This window comes from Cydia splendana, chromosome Z (assembly GCF_910591565.1).
Source record: "Cydia splendana chromosome Z, ilCydSple1.2, whole genome shotgun sequence".
Taxonomy (NCBI): domain Eukaryota; kingdom Metazoa; phylum Arthropoda; class Insecta; order Lepidoptera; family Tortricidae; genus Cydia; species Cydia splendana.
This window is the reverse complement of record NC_085987.1, coordinates 27,877,119-27,898,386: the sequence shown is the minus strand read 5'-3', so window position 1 is coordinate 27,898,386 and position 21,268 is coordinate 27,877,119. Positions and strand designations below refer to the sequence as shown.

At 36.0% G+C, this 21,268-nt stretch overlaps 1 protein-coding gene and 1 long non-coding RNA gene across 2 annotated transcripts in view; one reads left to right on the top strand and one right to left on the bottom strand.

The window, feature by feature from the left end:
• Nucleotides 1–21,268, top strand: part of LOC134804946 (uncharacterized) — a 371,780-nt gene that overhangs the window by 204,626 nt on the left and 145,886 nt on the right. The window lies entirely within an intron of this gene.
• The window catches only part of LOC134804691 (basement membrane-specific heparan sulfate proteoglycan core protein-like), a 185,765-nt gene continuing 180,381 nt past the window's right edge, over nucleotides 15,885–21,268 (bottom strand). The window contains exons 71-77 of the mRNA XM_063777814.1: nucleotides 21,147–21,263; nucleotides 20,714–20,945; nucleotides 20,255–20,443; nucleotides 19,971–20,068; nucleotides 19,726–19,843; nucleotides 19,304–19,454; nucleotides 15,885–17,698 (exon numbers count right to left, since the gene is read on the bottom strand). Coding sequence (XP_063633884.1) covers nucleotides 17,686–17,698; nucleotides 19,304–19,454; nucleotides 19,726–19,843; nucleotides 19,971–20,068; nucleotides 20,255–20,443; nucleotides 20,714–20,945; nucleotides 21,147–21,263 — 918 coding nt within the window. The 3' untranslated portion in view covers nucleotides 15,885–17,685. The remainder of the gene's footprint in view (nucleotides 17,699–19,303; nucleotides 19,455–19,725; nucleotides 19,844–19,970; nucleotides 20,069–20,254; nucleotides 20,444–20,713; nucleotides 20,946–21,146; nucleotides 21,264–21,268) is intronic.

Genomic DNA, 21,268 nt, shown 5'->3' with positions numbered 1-21,268 from the left:
GAATTATTCTAATTCAAATTGATTTGAATAAGAAATAAATTTCTGTTTTTATTCTTATTCTTATTCAAGTTAATTTTTGCCCAACTCTGGGCACGGCCACGGTCTGTCTACGCACAGACAGACGGACAGTCGGATACGGCGAAACTATTTTTGACTATGGAACCCTAAAATAGGACTGTCGACCATTACACCGTTTCTCAATTAGAATCTTCCTGAAATACTCGAGGTCAAAAAGTTTAGTGCTTTGTTAACGGTCACTTAATTTCTGTGTTCGATTTTTTAAAGTAATATATGTTCCGCTAAACAGGACCTGCTTAGGAACATTGCCTAAACTTCGTAAATGTTATTTCACTACACGCCTATATTAGAGGGTTTCTATAAGCTTTGATATAGTTGATAATAAATGATTTATAAACATTTTTTTTTAATACTGGGCACTAACATGTCGACTGTTCGAGTGTCAACAATCTTAGTTTCACGTTTTTTTTCTTGTTAGGCAGACGTTGAACAGACATTCGTCTATTAAATCGAAAGGTTTACAGAAGTACAAGAAATCGCTTGAAAATAAACACCTGAACGTCATGTTTCTTGTAAGACGACGAGTACTTGTTAAAATAAGATCAAACCCGCGAGAATGATCGCCCGTCGAATGTTTGAAGAACGCTAGGCGTTTATTTAAAAACAAGCGAATGACTAAGACGCGGGATACGTACCCATCTGCCCCACAACCCATAACCACCGTAACGGTAATAAGAAAACCAGTTTCAATTTGTAATTTTTTGAAGGAGAATACGGTACCTAAATAATGGCATGAGTATTTTCAGAGGGTTTCAATAGGTAGCTGATAATCATCACTACACCTTATAAAACAAAGACCCCGCGCCGCGTCTGTCTGTTTGTGAGTTTGTATGTTTGTTCGCGATAAACTCAAAAACTACTGAACGGATTTTCATGCGGTTTCCACGTATCAATAGAGTGATTCTTGAGGAAGGTTTCAGTGTATAATTTGTTAACCCGTGCGAAGCCGGGCCGGGTCGCTAGTATATGTATAAGTATGGATGTCATGCTTGGCGGGGCAGACCTAAATCTCTTACCGTTAACAAGTACACTAATAACTTCCCATGTAAGTAGCCGGTTTTGATAGCTAAGGATTGTAGTTAATTAAAAACCCGGCCAGGAGCATACCGGGCCATGCTCTGTCGGGCTAGCACAGGAGTGGCGCGACAGTATCTCTCCCGCGAGATACGAGTAAACTATCCGTCCCTCTTTAATTAATACAGTTAGAAAAAAAGGCGGGTAATCTATCTCGCGGGCGAAATACTGTCACGACCCTCCTGTGCTAGGTCTACTGTATAGGGTTCCGTAGTTACCCGTCCGTCACAATAGGCTATCTTGAACGGGGGCATTATTGTATCATGTACAATTGTACATAATAAGCAAAAGGGAGAACCTTCGCAGCACTTGTATATTTTATTTACTTACTCAGAAGGGAAGATTTTGCGAAAATACAAAAACTGCTAATCGATTACGTCCGCTATAGTTTTCATTGGAAGCCGTTACTAAGCTTTCATGATTTTTTAATACTAAAGTTTTTCCTTTCGCAGCGATTGCATCTGAAAATATTCACTTTATCACAAAATGCTTCTTAAAGACCCCTATTCATTTTAAAAGACCTAAGATCCAAAGACGTCGCCACTTTTCGTGTCGTGTAAAGTATTAGAATTCTAGCAGTCTATGCCAGTGTGTACCTACTTGTGGGTGTGTTAAGTACATGTGTAGTGTGTTCAACCGTGGCGTCAAAACTTTCAAACGATTCATTGCACTAGTTTGATATAAATGATAAAAAAAAACTCAGGGTTGTGAAATTTTTTCTAATAATTTGTTGGACTAAGTAGTAAAAATGTTATATATTTATCTATCTACTCACAAAGCCCTTTCATTTGGTAGCCCACATGGTATGTTTAAAAGAAAAAAGTAAAACACGTTGTACTGCCGACTTTATGACGTCACAGCAACTACCCCCACCACTTTCGCGCTTGTCAACTCATATATTAGTGTTCAGGACATCATGCTGAATGCACTGATACCAAATATACCCATATCCGAGACGACATGAGCGAAAATCGATTTCTAGAAGACTTTTCGTTCGCTGGCTGGACCTCTATTGTCACATTGTTGTGTGTTTGTAGTAGGTATGATAATGTTGCAGCTTGTTCATCTTATATTTTAATGACTATGGAAAAGGTAAATTACTGCAATATTGATATGCAAATAACATAAATAAGTAGGAACCTAAATTATTCATTAATTTGCAAGGTGCAGAACTTCTCTCTCTATTTATAGCGCCAACTTTCCTCAACAAGTTGATGATTATGACACAAGCAGCATTAACTGAATGCGAGTCTTTCAAATAAACTGAGAGCGCACAACACTCGATGGTTTGAAATAAATACGATTGTAGGTTGGGGCTCGCCCACTTCCGTCTTTCCGTCGCGAGCCTTCAGCACGAATCCTGTTTAACATTACAAACCTACTTACATTCTTTGAAGTAGTACGAAAATCCGCGTCTATATTTTTTGTAAAGAGAAAAAACGTAATAACAGGATTGGCCTTTGTTTGTTAATAGAGATTCGCGGGCAGCTACACTTACAATAGGTACGAGAAGGTGGTTCGTTAATTTTGTATTAGGTATGTATGTGCATTCGAAGTAAGTATAATTAAACATAATAATATTACACCTAATCGATTGATTAGGTAGAGGATTCTCTACTTTGATTAAACAGCCATAAAGATAAATTATTTGATTATAATATTCGTACCTATCGTATGCAGGGATATTTTAATGCATATTAATATTATTGTAACAAACTATAGTTATATCTATTATTTTAGGAAGGTGGTGGTACAGGCACCTGTAATAATTATGTTACTCTTCGAAGGCCTCAAAAATATGTGACGAGCTCTTATGGCTCTACAAATAAGATCGTGTCAGATATTTTTGCGGCCTTCGTTGTGTACCTAACATGTTATTGCAGGTGACTGTACTAGTGCTCGACATGCTAATGCCCAATAGATGACACCCTACTGTCACCTCTATTGGCAATGACTTAGGTTTCAAGATGATATGTACTGGGACCGCGTCGAGCACCAGTACGTTTACCTACCTTACTTAAGGCTGAGGTAAGGTTAAGGTGGGAGGCGAGCGGGCTTCGAGCGGGGCATCCAGGGGGCATCTCACATTTAGCATTTCGTCGTTTGGGGACGACATCCAACCGTGAACATCAAAAAAATGCAACGGTAATTTTCTAAGCAAAAATTAACTTCTGAAATTATATTCGGATTTCATAGCGTATAGCCCTTTAATTGAATGCTATATGTATTTTGTATCGTAAAGTTGTCACCTAACCTGGTATAGGGTATTAGGTGCGATGTTGACTGGCAAATGAACCTCCCCATTTACGTGTAATCCCGAAAATCCTTAAAAAATCACTCTTATATCGTTGAAGAGGAGAGCGGGACTGGAAGTTCCGATTTTTTATTTGTATGTGTTTACATTACAAAACGCAAGAGTTGAAATTGTTTTGAAGATAAAAACCCAAAATTGTTTTTATTTTATGGATTTGGCAGTTCTAACTTTACTGACCATTCCATAACCCTTGCACACTGTGCACTGTTAGCAAACGTAAAATATATAAAATAGGTACCATTAAGAATCTTACGTTAAGTAATTATGTATACGAGTTTGGTTAGAAGTTAAAAACTACCAAAGATTACACTAAAAACTATCCGAATAACTTGAAACCTAACTTTGTATTATTTTCGCCAATTATTAAGTTATGTCGATTCCACATTATTTAGTTATTTTGACGAAACCTGAGGTGGATGAGCTTTCTATATATGATGACGAAGCATGCGCTGTGGATCTGAAGGTACGCTGTCTTTCCCACCACGGAACGCTGGTGTTCCGGACCTTTGAGAGGCGTGCGCGGAGCCGAAGCCAACACGTAGAGGCCCTTTTGACTCTTTAATTAAATGTAAGGGGTACACCGAGCGGATGCTGCCCTTGCCCGTGTCATGGGACGCACGCAGAGGCGGCACCCGCCAGGGTGTAAGGACTATTGAGAGTTGATGAAATTTAAAATGAACTAGGTTATTGGGTGAAAGCGATGGACTAAGTACTGAGCTATGGGGTAAAAAACCGGACGCCTGCCTAATAAAACGGTATGCAATTTTATTTCCGGCAGACGGCGACTCGCCCTCACAAGATGGGCTCCCACGAAAAGGTTTTGTTGTTATTATTATGTTCTTTTTGTTTGTTGTTCAATATTTTATAATTTAGTTAGTTTATTGCAACATTAGGCCATAATGTTTAAAACACTACTTTTTAAAATAATAGGATTATGGCATTATATCGTTTAGTCGTTAAATTAAACAATATTTCATGATGTAAAATTCAGGGAAGTAGAATTATTTAGGTTTCGAAAAAGTAATATTATTAAAATATTTTATCAATAATATTATAATTTTGCTTTCTTAATATCTATGTAATCTAAATTACAGTCCCAAATCGGGTGTGGCATACCACATCAACTTGGCATAGGCAATTTTATACCTATGTACATATATACCTTCTAGACAATTCGCATTGCACACTATAGCTGTCGCGTAAAGTTCTCGTAAAATATCACAAAGTACAAAATACATTCCATATTTTTATAGTGTTGAATAACATACCTGCAATAATGCGTATAATGTATATTACTCCAAGAAGACACTTTCAACAATTAGATTTAAAAATGTTACGAAGCGAACGATTAAATATGCCTACTTGAACAAAAGGCGCGAGGCGCGTCCGGCGAGCGCAGAAGCGAGTTCCCGAGTGCGGTGCTTTTCCTCTGGACTGGGGCCCGATTTTTGAATTTCGACCGCTCGATTTCGTGTATTTCGTTCAATAATATCTCCACTACTAGGCATTTAAATTCTACTAATAGAATTGAAAACGAGTGATCAATACCACTCTATTCCCAATTTCTATCGCTAGTATTTCAAAACATAGCATTTCGCCGTTTTCCACCGATTTTCGAGTGCCGAAATCGAGCGATCGGAATTCAAAAACCGGCCCTCTGGACATATTCGTGAATACGAATATGCACAATGAAAAACTGCTTACCTATGCATTTTTTAAGTTTTAGTACTTACTCTAAAAGTAGTTGGTTTCAAAAAAGACACGAGATAAAGGAAGAGTAAAATATTTACATAATAATTTAAAAATAAATCAAAAGAAATTAGTAATAATAATATAAATATATATCTGCATTACAAACAAATGTAAAGCAACCTGGATTGTTATAGCCTCGCAGGTATCAAACGCATACCATTCAACTGATATAAAATATGACAGTGCTCATGATATTTTCACTATACTTAACAAACATTTCATTGAATTAAGTATCGTAGATAAATTAATATTATAAAGCCAACAAAAAAAATATCGAAAATTGTCCATGTTCCTGATGCCAACGGTTTTTATTCATATTATTTATTAACAATGTCATTTTTAAATAATAATATTACACTTATTAGTGTACAGCCTGTACATTCCAATGAGCTTATAAAATTATTAACTACTAACTACCTAAAATCATAAAAAAAAAACTAAAATACAAACGGCCGGAACATTTATTAATAAAATTAAGTTTGCATATAATGTAAAAATAAAATGTTATCGAGGTTTGAATGTTAGTTTTGTCCCTACTCACCCCATTTTACGGTATCTCTAAGATTTACAAATTTTGTTTCAGGCGATTGACATTTATTAGGTAGGTATTAATTGCATTCTGATTGTTGACACATCAATGAGCGGCTTGAACTCCCAAATACTCGTGCAAGAGTTAAGGTTAGCTTGGTTTATGTTTATATTGACAATGTTAAGGGCACATTCTCATATGGTTCATAGATTGCGGCTTATGATAAGCTGTGTCTTATCGTCCAACTTCCAATACTATGTATTAGGGATAAGTTTAGTGTAGGGCACATACCTAACAAATATAATAATATTTAGGTAGTATAAAACATATTGTGAGCCGAGATTTGCGAGTAAACTAAACACCACACTTGGAATAGTTAATTGTTAAAACGAATAGAAATAATTTGCTCATCGCTGCAACTGCGTCTTGGAGTGGGCGTTATAAATATACCTACCTACAATACATATTTCACTGGTATATTCTGTAGGTATAATTAATACTTAGAGGGTTTGAAGTTGTTACCCGACTACGGCAACGCAAAAGGAGGGTTATGATTTTGACCGGTATGTACAGTCGCCATCAGATATATCGGAGCGGCCAAGGTGTTAACAATATCTGAACACGCGCTCTAACGCCCTGACAATAGAGGCGTGTTCCGATATTTGTGAGCACCTTGGCCGCTCCGATATATCTGATGGCGACTGTATGTGGGTATGTATGTATGTTCATTTGTTCCCTCATAACTTCTAAAGCACACATTATAATTTGACAAACGATATGTCATTCGAATCGTCTTAATCGTCCGCTGGTTATAGGCTACATAACGTCACAAAAAAATGAACACGGCGCCCTCTAGAGGTCATAAAGTCACGAACCAAAAAAATAAAAATAAGTAATGATTACGTGTTGTATATCATTTGAAAGAGCTCAATTAGCACATTTCAAAAATATACATATTGTTAGCTTTTGCACCCGGCTTTGCTTGCATGCACCTGATAAAATATTAATTTGTCGGGTAGGTAATTCGAACTACGAATCTACAAGCGCTCTGGATGCTATCCGCATATTACCCGACTACGGCGATACAAGAAGGTATTAGCAAAAGATATTTGTTTGGCCGCTATATACATGGTGTTTTTTTAATGACCTGCAATATTTTATAACGTGAATAGGTATAGAATTCCAGATCAGCTAAAATGTATGAAACAGCCGTACAAGAGACGTACGCGGCACGCTGTACGCGTTCCAAAGCTGGGCGCCGAAGGCGCCCTCATACTAGAAGAGTCGGACGTAAAAATGTTGATGTGGAACTCAGGTTTGGTGCAAATAGGCATACTCTGTTTTGGTCATCGGACACGCCTTGATGAGCACTTGGGAGAGCAGTACCCAAGATAGAGCTGATGATGAACCCTGACTGTACCTAGTGGAACTCAGGTTTGGTAAAACATAGGCACCTACTGTTTTGGTTAACCGACTCGTCATCCATGCCTATGCCTATGTTGCAGAGTTCCACTAGGTGGGTCGATCAAGTTTTTTCTAACTGCCTTAAAAAAAGGAGGTTCTCAGTTTCACCCGTATGTTTGTATGTTTTTGTTTGAAGTACCTATCACTAAAAAGTAAAAATAAAATAGAATAAATAAAAAAAATTAAAAAATTAAAAATAGGGATAGGGACTGGACAAGTATACGTGGGGTATATAAAAATTATTTTGTGCTTTTCAGTGGGTTGGTTTTTTTTAGACGGTTCCCTTTTTTTTTAAGAAATTATATTAAGTTATTTTGGTTTTCTATGCCTATACGAGCCCTATTCAAAACGGGAAGTTATGAATTCTATGGCAGTAAAACAAAACGGTTGATTTATCTACTAAGATGATATTAAATAACAATTCTATTGTGTCGCTCCACTGATTAGGTTTAGAAATCAGAAAACTTTCCTATTAACATTTTATTGCTGTTCTTCCAATTTCATGGTTGAGTTAAGCATTATTTTGGTTAGATTATGTAGATGTGATGAGGGCGGAAACTACCATTTGGTCAGTATAGTATTTGAAGTGCGGTAACAAAATGCATATGAAAGTAAGTTAATTGTTATAAAAAAATAATACGAAAATTTATAATAGGTAGGTAGGTAGGTACGTACCGTCAAAACTGGCAACGCGCCGCGTTACAAAACTTGAACGCCAACAATAGACGTACCTATATGAACCACCAACCAATATAAATAAATTCCTTAGTAGGGTAATTCGCCAGTAACTGGCCACCGGCCAATAACTGGCCACCCTAAATTAAACATGAATTCTATTCACCTATAAACAGAATTCATTTTAGTATAAGGTTTCAATAACTGGCCAGTCTTCAATAACTAGCCACCTTATACTAAAATGAATTATGTTTATAGGTGAATAGAATTCATTTTTAGTTTAGGGTGGCCAGTTACTGACGAATTACCCTATGTAAAAAAATAACACCAAACTTTTTTTGTACTTTGGATAATATTATATTAAAAATTTTACTTAATTAAAAATCTTCATAGAGACGTTAAAAAGGTTATTTCTGCAGATCTATCGAATGATGAGCCACACATTGATTTTGAAAAATAGTTATGTGTATTACAAGGAGCATAGGTGTTGTTTAACGGGTGTGTAATGATCGCTATAACAATAAATGATATATTTTCATTCGATATAACAACATATGGTATAATTTTTAAAGATATATCACTAAGGTAATATAATCAATAATGTATAAACCAACATGAGGAATAATTTTATATTTTATAGTTAAGGGTAGGTATAAAATAAATTTAATCTAACGATTACCCAATATAAGTTATAAATGACATAATGTCTAGCTGTATAATATATGATATTACATACATATGCAATACAGAGAGGTAATGCAGCCAGCGTTATGGGCTCAATGCCGCAGGCGGAGGTTCTAGAAGGGGTATTCTCTTTATAACTTCTTTTTATTTTTATATATTTTATTAGTATAATTTAGTTTTTATATAATATTATAAGTATTAGTTAAATTTTTAAGTAGGTTTATTTTAATTTTAGTTTAGTTTTTAAATCTTTAATTCATAGTTAGTTTTAATGTTTTTTTTTTTATTACTTAAGACTTCATTTAAGCAGTATTATTTTATGGTAGAGTTTTTAACATTTATATAAGAAATTACATACATTAAATATTTCGTCTATAAAATTGAATTACCCAACATTTATAAATTACTGAAAAAAATTACTTCATTATTTTATCGTGTGTGAAATTATATTAGGTTCAATCCATAAAATAAAATTTATGCGGAGAGCTTACATTTAGACATCATACTAATATAGGTTTTAACATAGCAAATATGACTTGGTGACAAATCGAAGAAGCCCCGCTTTGCGGGGCTTCTATTTTCTGCTCTGAGGGGCAAAAGATAACTAACGAACCTAACCTAACCCAACCTAAAACAGCGGTTGTACATGCTTTTCATTGTTATGCGAGCCCCCCGAGCCGCCTTCCTCTTTAGATATGGGGATTCCAGTGTCTATTTTTTTAACCTATACCATACTTGATTCGACTCTCCAATATCAAATAATATTTCTATAATACATAATAGCTAATTAATGTTATACCGAACATTATTATAAAGTATGTGCGTTATACTACCTTAGCATTAGGTTGAAAGATATTATAGCAAATACCTTTTATACTGTATGAGAGATATATCTGATAAAAATATGTCATTCGTATGTATGTATCTAATAAATTATATCTGTTGATCGTTATATCGACCAATAATATATCCATAGTTGTTATATACAGTGAACCGCACCCATTGTTTAACATCTAGTTGATACCCGAGGAAGCGAACGATCCTTAAATCGAAAAGTGTAAGTGAGCGTTGCGAGGATTTCGATGCTCGGAGGGTTAAACAAACTTTGCTCCAGAATGACTCACAATTTTTTCACCGCACACAATGAAATGAAATGTTTTTTTTTTAATATCTTCGATAAAAATACTAAATGTAAAACATTACAAACTAAAACCCAATGAACGTTATTAAATATTTGTCATTCAAAGTCATTCAATTATTGCTGTATCAAATTTCAGGTGTGGATTTTAAAAAGTATTGTAGTGGTGCAATTAGCAACCGCTCTCAGAATTCTGCCTCTGCCCCATAAGTTGAATGTAAACTCTCAAGCACTAACTATGCGTAGAACTAGTTTAATTGAAAAAATGTTGGAATCAGTTAAAATAGATAAAAAGTCGTTACAGCCATCTAGGCCAAAGAGCAACCATGGCAATCGACCAGCAATCAGACAGCTACAAAAGCCCGTGGAGTCGCCCGTGGTCTCGCCGCAAAAGTTGGCAAAAGAGAAGGTTGAAGAAAAGGAACTAGATAAATTGGCACGGAGCAGCCAATCTGAACTATTGGGAAAACCGTACGTTGAAACGAGAGGAAGAAATGACTTTCTCGTGATTCAAAGTCACAGCGTGGATTCTTTCGTTACGGTGATACCAAACAGCATATATTATGACGTAGAAAAAAAATGTGTCAACTGGTTGGATGCTTGTAGTCTACAAGGTATCAGAGCACACTTATTACAAAGAGTTCAAGACCCAATGAAATAAATGATATTAATATAATAAGCGCAACACATCGTTCCTATGGAGAAATTAACTCACTAGTCTGGGTGCGGCTATTGTTACATTGTGATCAATAAAAAGAGACAGTTTGAGAAGACACGAGTCCTTCTTATTGCAGTACCATATCCATCCATAATCACCATCACACACATATCACATCATTCATCTGTTGTATTAGAGTCTGCGAATGTAAGGGAACCCATACATTCTATGACTCTTCTCTTTCTGCACAGACTTCTATCTACTTTATTTCTACACATACTACTTAGTTTAATTACAAACGTCTATTTTTGTAAATACCGACGCGTGCGTGCATATTCAGGACTCAGATATTCAATAGATATAAAACCTTCTCTTTCTCCGGCCTCCACTTCCTCACGGAAACCGTCGTCAGGTATTACTTCGCGGGTGCTCTCTCGTTCTAGCTCTTTATATGGTTCAAGCCGCTGCTTCTTTCCTTCTGGCTCTTTCTTTATGTAGAACGCTACTTGAACCAATTTAGTTGCAAAAATATTAGGCCCCTCCCAGGAAGTCTTTGATGAGCATTGCTACGGAAACGGGGGCACACAAAAAACACGTGCTCTTGCGTGCGTCTTCAACAACTCCAGGACAAATCGGGCACTCCGGGGAGTAATCGTGTTTGAAATGACAAAGATACGTTTGAAAGTAGCCATGACGACAGCATTTGTATCCAAGAGTAGTTGACTTCACAATTTTATTATTAAAATAATTAATAATTTTATTATTTTACATTAAAATTTTAAACTACTCTGAAAATCAAATACATTTGATTGAACCTCTTTTTAGGGTACCTAGAAACCTTTATAGTTTCGCACTGTCTGTCTGTTTGTCCGTCTGTTCGAGGCTTTGCTCCGTGATCGTTACTGCTAGAAAGCTGCAATTGGCAGGGATACATAAATCATGCATTGCGACAGAATGGTAAAATAAAAACTATAAAATATATTTTAGGGTTTGATCCATACATTTTTTTTTGCTATATACCTATAGCTATATTATATATGTATATCAAAACGAATAAGAGTCTCCAAAAAACATGTTTTGATATAGTTAATATTTTCGGAAATAATCACTCCGAAAGAAAAAAAAATATGTGCCCACCCCCCTCTAACTTTTGAACCATGGGTCCAAAAAATATTATAGTTTAAGTAGTTCCCACCAAACGGAGTTGGTGGTAACCAAACGGATTTTTCTTCAGTAGTTATACGACTACAATATTGTTATATTGAATACTGATAAAAATACATTATATATAAAATATGAAATGGAAATGTTTTACGTCGATAGTTGATTCAGTAAACAACGTGAGTGTAAAAATAGCTCTTCATTGTTTTGCTGATCGTGGCTACTGTGTAGAATTATTTCATACACTTGTATCGATAAAATTAGTTATTTAAAAACATTTGTTCAGATTGAGAGTAATTTACTGAATTGGCGGTCGATGAAAAAAATAACCCCTTCTATATTTATTACAAGGTAATTTTGTGTTTGCTAAAATACTTGACAACAGCTCAGATGAAGATTTAAACAATAGTGACTAAAAGCAAAATAAACCGGACAAGTGCGAGTCGGACTCGTCCACCTGTTCTGTGCTTTTTAGTATTTGTTGTTATACCTATCGGCAATAGAAAAACATCATCTGTGAAAATTTAACTGTCTAGACTCTAGCTAGCTAGCTATCACGGTTCATGAGATACAGCCTGGTGACAGACAGACAGACGGACCGTGGAGTCTTAGTAATAGTGTCCCGTTTTTACCCTTTGGGTACGGAGCCGTAAAAATGATATACCTAGGTATATATTCAGGTACTTATTCCACTTAGTAAGGGTATGTAATCTAATTTAAAAAAAAAGGAAACTTATATTATGTTCGTTTTCATGCGAACGGCACAACCACTACAAATGCAATTCGGAGCTCTGAGCAATTTATCAATAGGTACTATTCTTTCATAGATTTAAAAATCCGTTATCTTCCGTTAAGCTTTTACTTATTTTTTAAATTATGAAAAGATAAATAAAATGTTTGGGAATAATAAATTAATCGCACCATGCATGAAATGAAGCACTATAAAACGTCGGTAGTAGTTATATTTTGACCCAATTCCTATTTAATAAAACGGGAAGAACTATAAAGAATTGGTGTAGGTAGGTACCAACTGTAAAAATATGGGTGCAGAAATCATCTCAAAAATATATCCCATAGTTCTTATGTCAGCGAATTAAGAACTATGGGACATATTTTTATGGGAATAAGTTGGCTACATCCATATTTTTGGTCCTGAGGGTCACATTTAAAAGGTACCGGAATGTCACGTTTAATTTGATAAAAAAGCTTAAACGTACTTATGACCGCAATCTGCTGGAAAACACAAAGAAAAACTCAAAAGCTCTTTGGACATCGATTAAAACCATCACCAATTACAAGGCTATAAAAACAGACAATACTGAGTTACTCAAACCTTCGAGCAACACCGGCTTCCGACACATCGGAAGGGAGGGGCCCAAGCGATATCTCACCGTACAAATCTTTCTGCCATTTTTCGCGGGGGGAGAGGTGCACACAGTCGCACTTCTCACACACTTACATACAAAATCCAATCTGTAATGACGACACAAATACATAGAAAATGACACACGTCAAAGACAAAATCTTGCAAACCTCGATCTCTTTTTGTGTACGGACGAGTGACAAGCGTCACAACACGCACACTAACACATTTTCGTTGAAGTATGATATTGTATTCTGAGAGATGAGAAGTCGGATTTGTCGCTCGACCGATCCGCAATTTGTACTGTGCGAGCAAAATCGATAAATCCAACAATTACATGAGACTAAAATATAATAATTGTGTTTGAATGTAATTAAACGTATGATATGTAAAAAAAAATATTACATTTGAAATGTAACACTTTCTTTTTGTAAATTTGATGTCCCCGACCTCTTTTTATAACAAAAAACCGAGCAAACAGGCATTTTTGTGCAGCAGTGTTCACGCGCGCGTCTGGACTCGGTCTAGTGAAAAATCCAAGTGCAACTAGTTTTATTACCCGCGCTAGATTAGATTGACGCGCTAATCTTGTACCTCGGCAGAGGGGAAATAGTGCGAATGCCGCCTCCCTTCCGTGTTGCTCGAAGACTCAAACACAAATCGGATCCCCTAGACGCCGTCAACCAAGTTAACTACTTCTTTACTAACATTGGGAAAAAGTTAGCTTCAGAAATCCCTACCAATGATAATGTTGCTCATATACTCACTGAAAATAGTGCTAGATGTAACAACAACTCCAATTCGTTTGTCTTAATGGAAACGGATCCCTTGGAAGTTGAAAATACCTTAATGACCTTAAAATCTGATAGCGCACCTGGCATTGATGGGATACCCACAAAATTCCTAAAGACATGTAAAACTATAATATCCCCTGTGGTTAGTCATCTAGTAAATTTATGCTTCGTTCAAGGTGTCTTCCCCAAACTATTAAAGAATCACTTGTTACACCGGTTTACAAGAGTGGGGAGAAAACAGAGCCGAATAACTACAGGCCAATATCGGTGCTTACAGCAATGTCAAAAATTATAGAAAAAATATTAAATAAAAGGCTCATTAACTACTTTAATGAATATAACCTACTTTCAAAATTTCAATTCGGGTTCCGTCAAGAAAAATCAACTGAAGATGCCATTTTAAACCTAACATCCACAGTCTGTAAAGTAACTGAAAATGGAAGAAAATTTCTTGCTGTTTTCCTAGATTTAAAAAAGGTATTTGATACGGTATCTCTTCCCACTCTTGTAAACAAGCTTGAACGTTATGGCATCAGGGGCAAGCCGCTGGATGTTCTGGATGACTACCTCCGGGACCGTACCCAAAGCGTCAAAATAGGAAACTACACTAGCACGGACGCAGAAGTGACGTTTGGTGTCCCTCAGGGCAGCGTCCTGGGCCCGACCCTGTTTCTTGTCTACATAAACGACTTGGCTGACAAGTTACTCCAAGATGGACACATAATTTTGTATGCGGACGATACTGTAGTTTTGTTTGATGGACCGAACTGGGAATCGGCCTTTGACGCTGCCGAGAGGGGCCTTTACAGGATCAGCTTGTGGCTCAAAGATAATCTACTTACGCTAAATAAAGAGAAATGTAACTATATCTGCTTCTCAAAAAATTCTAGAACTCAACCTCATAAAAATCTTAACCTAAGAATTCACGGATGTAACTATTTAAATAACACAACTTGCCACTGTACACCTCTAATTAAAGTAGCATCTACGAAATACCTAGGTATCATCATTGACCAACGACTATCCTGGCACGAACATATAGAATACATAACTGCTCGCGTAAGAAAACTAGTATGGTTATTTAAAATCTTAAGACATGTAGCGAATACAATTCTTTTACAACAACTATATACAACGCTAGCGCAATCGATAATGTCATACTGCATACCAGTCTGGGGAGCCGCAGACAAAACTAAATACCTGGAAGTAGAGAGAGGGCAAAGGTACCTACTAAAAACTATGTATTTTAAGCCACGAAGTTACCCCACTTCAGAACTGTATGCACAATGTAAGGCACTTAGTATGCGTAAGCTGTACATAACCTCTGTAACTTTAAAACTTTACAGCTCTATACCGCTTAATCTTAATCTAGTAACCCAAAGAAGGAATCACAGAGTTGTACCTGAGCCCAGATGTAAATCTGCCTTTGCAAGGAGGCAATACGAGGTACAATCTGCAATTATATATAACATGATAAATAAGGATTTTAATATACACCCGCTAAATAATTATGAATGTAAAAAAAACAATAATGAAATGGATAAGTGCGCTCGACTATAAAGCCACCGAGGATATAATTCGTAAATAAAAACACACACCCACACCCACACACCCACACACACACACACACGCGCACACACACACACACACATACACACACACACACACGCACACACACACACACACACACACACACACACACACACACACACACACACACACACACACTCATATACATGCTGCCTAAATAGATATATGTAAAATAATTGTAAGAATAAGTAGCTTTAAGAATATTATGTAATATTAATAAACATAATTAAAATAAAATAATGTAAAATTTGTCAACTTTGTACAATTTACCAATTTGTTAATTCATTATAGAATTTATAATGTTAACTTCATTAACTTTTCTTAGATTAGATTTTAAAAAATGTAATCAGGAAGAGCGAGGTCTCCTGATACAGGTACTTTATACCTAATAGGAGGACTCGACCACTATGTATTTACCAACTAAGATTGAAATGAAATAAATTATTATCTTATTATCTTATCTTATATTTTTACAGTTGACGGTACCTATTAGGTAACTTAACCGTAATTTGACTTGCTTGACAAACATCCTTTTAAGCCGTCTCAAGGGTTGAGGTTGGGTCATGATCGCGTCCAATTAGTGGGTCAAGTTAATTAAAAAACTGTAACATACACTGTATTATTTATTCGTTAGTTGCAATCGTTATCTTAACATCCAGAAACAAAAGACCATCTGCATCAGAATTTGGTTCATTAACATGTGTATGTTATTAATATAGCTTATTTAAATATGTTCAGTGCTCATATTTATTTTATACACATAATATGTAAATTTATTGTTAATTATCTTTAACACAACAACTCATCGATTTCAACAGTTTAATATTCTGTTGATATCCACTCGTAATATTAAGCTTATTTATTAGTGCAACCATCACTGGTGAAGTAAAATTAAGTTAAATGCCATCACAATTATTATTAACATAAGATATTTTCAGTAAATCCAAGAAAATAGTTACAAAACAGCTTAAACTTAGAATATTCGTTGTTCTAGACAGCGAAGGACAAATATGTCTTACTCGTACTTTACCTATTACCTATTGAATTAAAATGCAACATAAAATGGCAGTGACAAATAATAATGAGGGAATAAACTATCACTTTTGGCACAATATTTTCTTTACATCGTAAGTTGCTGCTAAAATAATATAATTATTAAAAAAAATGATTTAGTTGTACTACAAAAAGATATTAAGTGTGATAGTTAATAGTAAATTAGAAACAGCGGAATTGGGCACCGAGATGCGAACGTCCAAGGCCAACTGATGACTGGATTCACTTTTGATAATTATACTTCTATCAGTAATAGTTAGATTAGACAGCTAAACTAACACATACAATTTGAGAATATTGAATAATTTTCCTATCTACATATCAATATATAATGATTTATTAAAATCTTATGGCACCAAAATCGTCGTGCTTCTACAAGCACCCATAACATGATGACAGGATCGACCATCATAAACATTAAGCAATAAGTATTTAATTAATAGTTCACATACATTTTCAATAACCATTAACATTTTGTTTAACTAGATAACTAAGCTAGCAGTATTGTCCTGAATAGTTCAATATAATTACTTACTATACAAGTTTAACTATTTACAATACTACCTGTTTTAACAGCTATCGGTTGTCTATAGGTACCAATCACACTCACATACTCATCTCAATTCGGTCGATTATTTTCTTCGTTCGTGTTCCCTACAAAAACTAAGAATACCGATAGCCTCTCGTAGTACTGTATTTCTGTTCAGAATTTCCGTTGACATTGACTTAAAAATATTACAAAATTACTTAGGAGAAGCATCGTTTATCATTTTTACAATCTTTGCATAGCTTATAATGCATTGTGTCTAGCAGGGCTAGCTTATTTCACGAATAAAAGGATTAACATTAAAATGTTGTTCAATTGACAATTGTTTGCGTGTACGAGTATATAACATATACTAAGTACCTAGTTTTGATGCCGTATTTTCTTATTTACGTTAACATACATTACTGACATTTGCTACTTAAGTTAGATGTGTAATAGAAATTACGCCAGGGTTTACACATTTTTTTTCTTTGTATTTTAACTAACTTCAGTTAGGTTAGGTTATATATTGTAAAGGAGCCTTTAATTTTACAAATATGTATAGCTAATTTCAATACCTCGTAGGCAATATATCTGAATGAAAAGGGAGATGTACAATTATGAATACAATATAATCAGCGGTAAAATCCAAAACTAAGTTCTAAAACTAATCATTATCCTCCTTTGCTAACGAAAATACGAAAGATACGGCATAGTTCTTGTTAGTTACATGTAACAATTAAAAAATAAGTCTATATCATTATATCTATCAGTATCCGTAAAATTCGTGAAATTTCGTGGCGAATCTGTCAACGCCGCTCACTCATGTCTCCTAATTGCGCCTGCTGTAAATAACAAATCTTTGGTTATTAATCCATCAATGTAGGTCATAATTACAAAGAATATAGTAAGCAAACATCGTTCAACTACTTGATAAACCATTTCAAATTTAGTACTGTAGGTATTTAAGTATCACTGACCCTAGTTTCGTACAAAAACAAAATATATTTTACAAGTTTCGTACAAGACCGAAAAGGTTTTCGATCGAATTCTGGTTACGAAAACTCCGGTTACGTACGCGGGGGGGGGGGGGGGGGGGGGGGGGGTTATAAAAAACGTTAAATTAAACTTACTTACAATAACTAGGAGGAGTAGTAAGCAGGAAACGTGTAAAAAATAATATATGAATTGCTAGATTAGCAGCTTTTACTGCCCATTATGATATACACTACTTTATTATTAAAAAGTATAACAAAAGACTCAAAAGAGTAAGTGACAGTGAAAGTGCGCTAACTGATCCCCTTGTTGACCAGCCCCAGGATAACATTTTCCAAATCAACCAGTTGACAACAAGACGGCACATTGTGGTAGTGAACTGTCAATGTCAACCTTAAGTTTTCGATTTTGTACCTATAGCAGCCTATAGTAATGAATGGTGATCGTCACACATTAGCGCTTGGCAACCTACTTGCAGCATCTACTTCAGCCCTCCATGGGGGCGAATTGTCTTTCGATCACTCGATTTCGTCACTCGAATATCGGCGGAAAACGGCGAAATGCTAATTTTTGAAATACGAGCGATAGAAATTTGGAATCGAGTGGTATTGACCACTCGTTTTCAATTCTATTAGTAGAATTTAAATGCCTAGTAGTGGAGATATTGTTGAACGAAATACACGAAATTGAGCGGTCGAAATTCAAAAATCGGCCCCCACGACGCACGACGCACGTGACGTGCGTATGTGCCACGGATTATTATACTGCAAGACTTTACAACGCTGATACTGTAAATAACTCTTTGTTAACAACAATGGATAAACCCACCTGCTTCAGTCGTAGCATGAGTACCTAGAGCTCAGCTTATAAGTGGTACAGGAAGGATGGGATGGTGATCAATTGAAGGAAAAGGTTCGGACTAAGTGCTAATTTCGCATTAAAATAGAATCGAGGTGGAGGAGATTCGAATACATCAATCTCTTCGAAGTAAGGATACACATCGGGGAAGATGGAGCTGTTTATCCAAGCCGCGTGAAAAATATTAGAATGAAAAAAATGTATTAGAACCAAGAGGATTTTTTTAAGTACACATTAGTAAATATAAGTAGCACCTTCTTTTTGAATAAAAAGTTTTAATACATCAAATACTTGTAGTAGAGAAATGGTATGAAAGAGCCGAAATATGAAGAGTCAATGCGGAATACCCTAATCGATTTAGGAAAATTCGTTGGTATTGCTCGTTATGAATAAGAAACATGCATAATTTGTTTCAATACATCCGAATAAATTAAATACAAGTGACTCGTTCATAAACCGACTATTTTATAGTATTTATTTACGAGATAAGTATAATGAAGTATTTTTATGCATTATGCCTGGTATTTTAACGACACGCTTCATTCTCAATCAAAAATTAGTATATATAAATATAGTTATAAAACTGATGTACTTACTCCTTGCATCGTTGGGTGTTCCGGCCGGCAACGGCGGCTGTATCGAGGTTGACGGTGTATCTTTGCTGGTAGTTCTTGGTGAGCTCAATCGACTCGAAGCAGCCCGTCATACCGGGGTAATGCCACTTGTTCAGCGAGTCGGGTATACCGCCTATAATATACGTCAGATTTAAAAACTAGGCGAATGCAACAAATATCATAATAATAGTTTAAGTGGCTACTGTATTATGAAAGCAATTAAATAATGAGTGTTGGTTTATGACGAGTGAAGCACGTTTAATAATAAGATCACACGAGTGCTTGAATACCAAAAAAATTATTCGTAAACGTCTAAATATATCGATTATCGTTTTGTTACAAGTCTATTTACCATTAATTTTTGTTAGATAGAGACTTAATTTTATGAATAGTGTTCAACTCACCAATGTATATGTTGGAGTCGGCACTCATGACGCCCGTCAATCCCGGATATATTTGGCTTTGTTTTCTTTCTTCGACGTTCAGTTCTATTTGTTTATTTTGATATATTCTAACTGCGATCTATGGAGGAAAATAGATTTATGTAATACTTATGCGTCTCGAAATTAATGTTTAACATATTACTTAGGTATATTATCTAATATTTTTTATATAATGAACGTCATGATATAATATTTCGGGTACGTACCACATGGCGTTCGCCATCGCTCACATCCACCAAGTCTTCTCTCATAGTGATGGGTCCATCCCCAAGGTCCAATTCCAATACCGCACGCGCGTTCTCCACTGCAAGGATATACATTGACTTTTGTACACCAATTAAACAACTTTTAAATGAAATAAATGATTATAGGTAGGTACTATTCGTCATCTAAAGTGCACGCAGCAGCAGCATACATATAAAAGAACTATATGACTATGTTAATAAGATAATTGAAAGTACATAGGTATATATTTAATAATGGATCTTACATCGCAAAAGAACATAGTCTCCTCTTTCGCCGGCATTGGTCTCCCTCTGATAGAGCAGAACGCCGTCCGAGCTGGTGGTAACGACAGCGACTCCGAACTCCACGGGATACCTGTCGTAGCGGAGGTTATCTGCCGCCAGTTCGATGTAGCCATTGCCATCGAATCCAACGCTGTGGTGAAGTTGTAGTTCTGCGGATTTTAAATCACACATGAAACATTACGCACACGTGACATGTGAATCCTCTTAAGAACCTTAAGAAGAATACAACGTGTGTATAGATAGGACCACTAACTATACTGTTACGCGATGAATGCGCGCATGCTAAACACAGTATCTGCTATCGCGTTTACACCGCTATTAACAAATTACAATAAGTGTTAGTACATTTATAAAATAATCTCAAACGACATTCTATGAATAGGTACTTCTAGTTTATGTATATGTTAGCTGTTACTTACTAATATGACAGTTTTGGCCACCGAATCCAAGCGGGCAATCGCAAGTGTAGTTGAACCTGTCTTGCCGGGTGGCGGGCCGGCAGGTGCCGTGTATGCACGGGTTAGGGCTGCAGGGCGAGCGCGCGGCGCGTGTCTCGCAGTATCTTCCCGAGTACCCGGGCGGACATTGGCACGAGGTCGCACCAGGAGGGCAGCGGCCGCCGTTCATGCAGCGCGAGCAAACGCCCAAGTCCTGTAGAAGTGTAGATATTAATGTGATAATGTTAGGAATATCTAACCGTTGGTTAGTAATAAAATATATTAGTTATGTTATTTTAACTCTCAGATTTTTTTTGGACGGTTTTATTTAATTCTACCCCGCGTAGAGGGAAGCAAGGTAACTGGTAAAGCCGGTTGTTTACGTAATTAATGTAAAATAAGTGCGGCATGTTACCTCTGAGTTTTCAGGCTCGTCGGGGATGTCTCCGCGGTCGTAGCTGCTGCACTCCTGAACGTTCGCGGAGATTATCGACGCGTTCACGATGTTCACTGCGTTATCTTGCACCAGCACCTGAA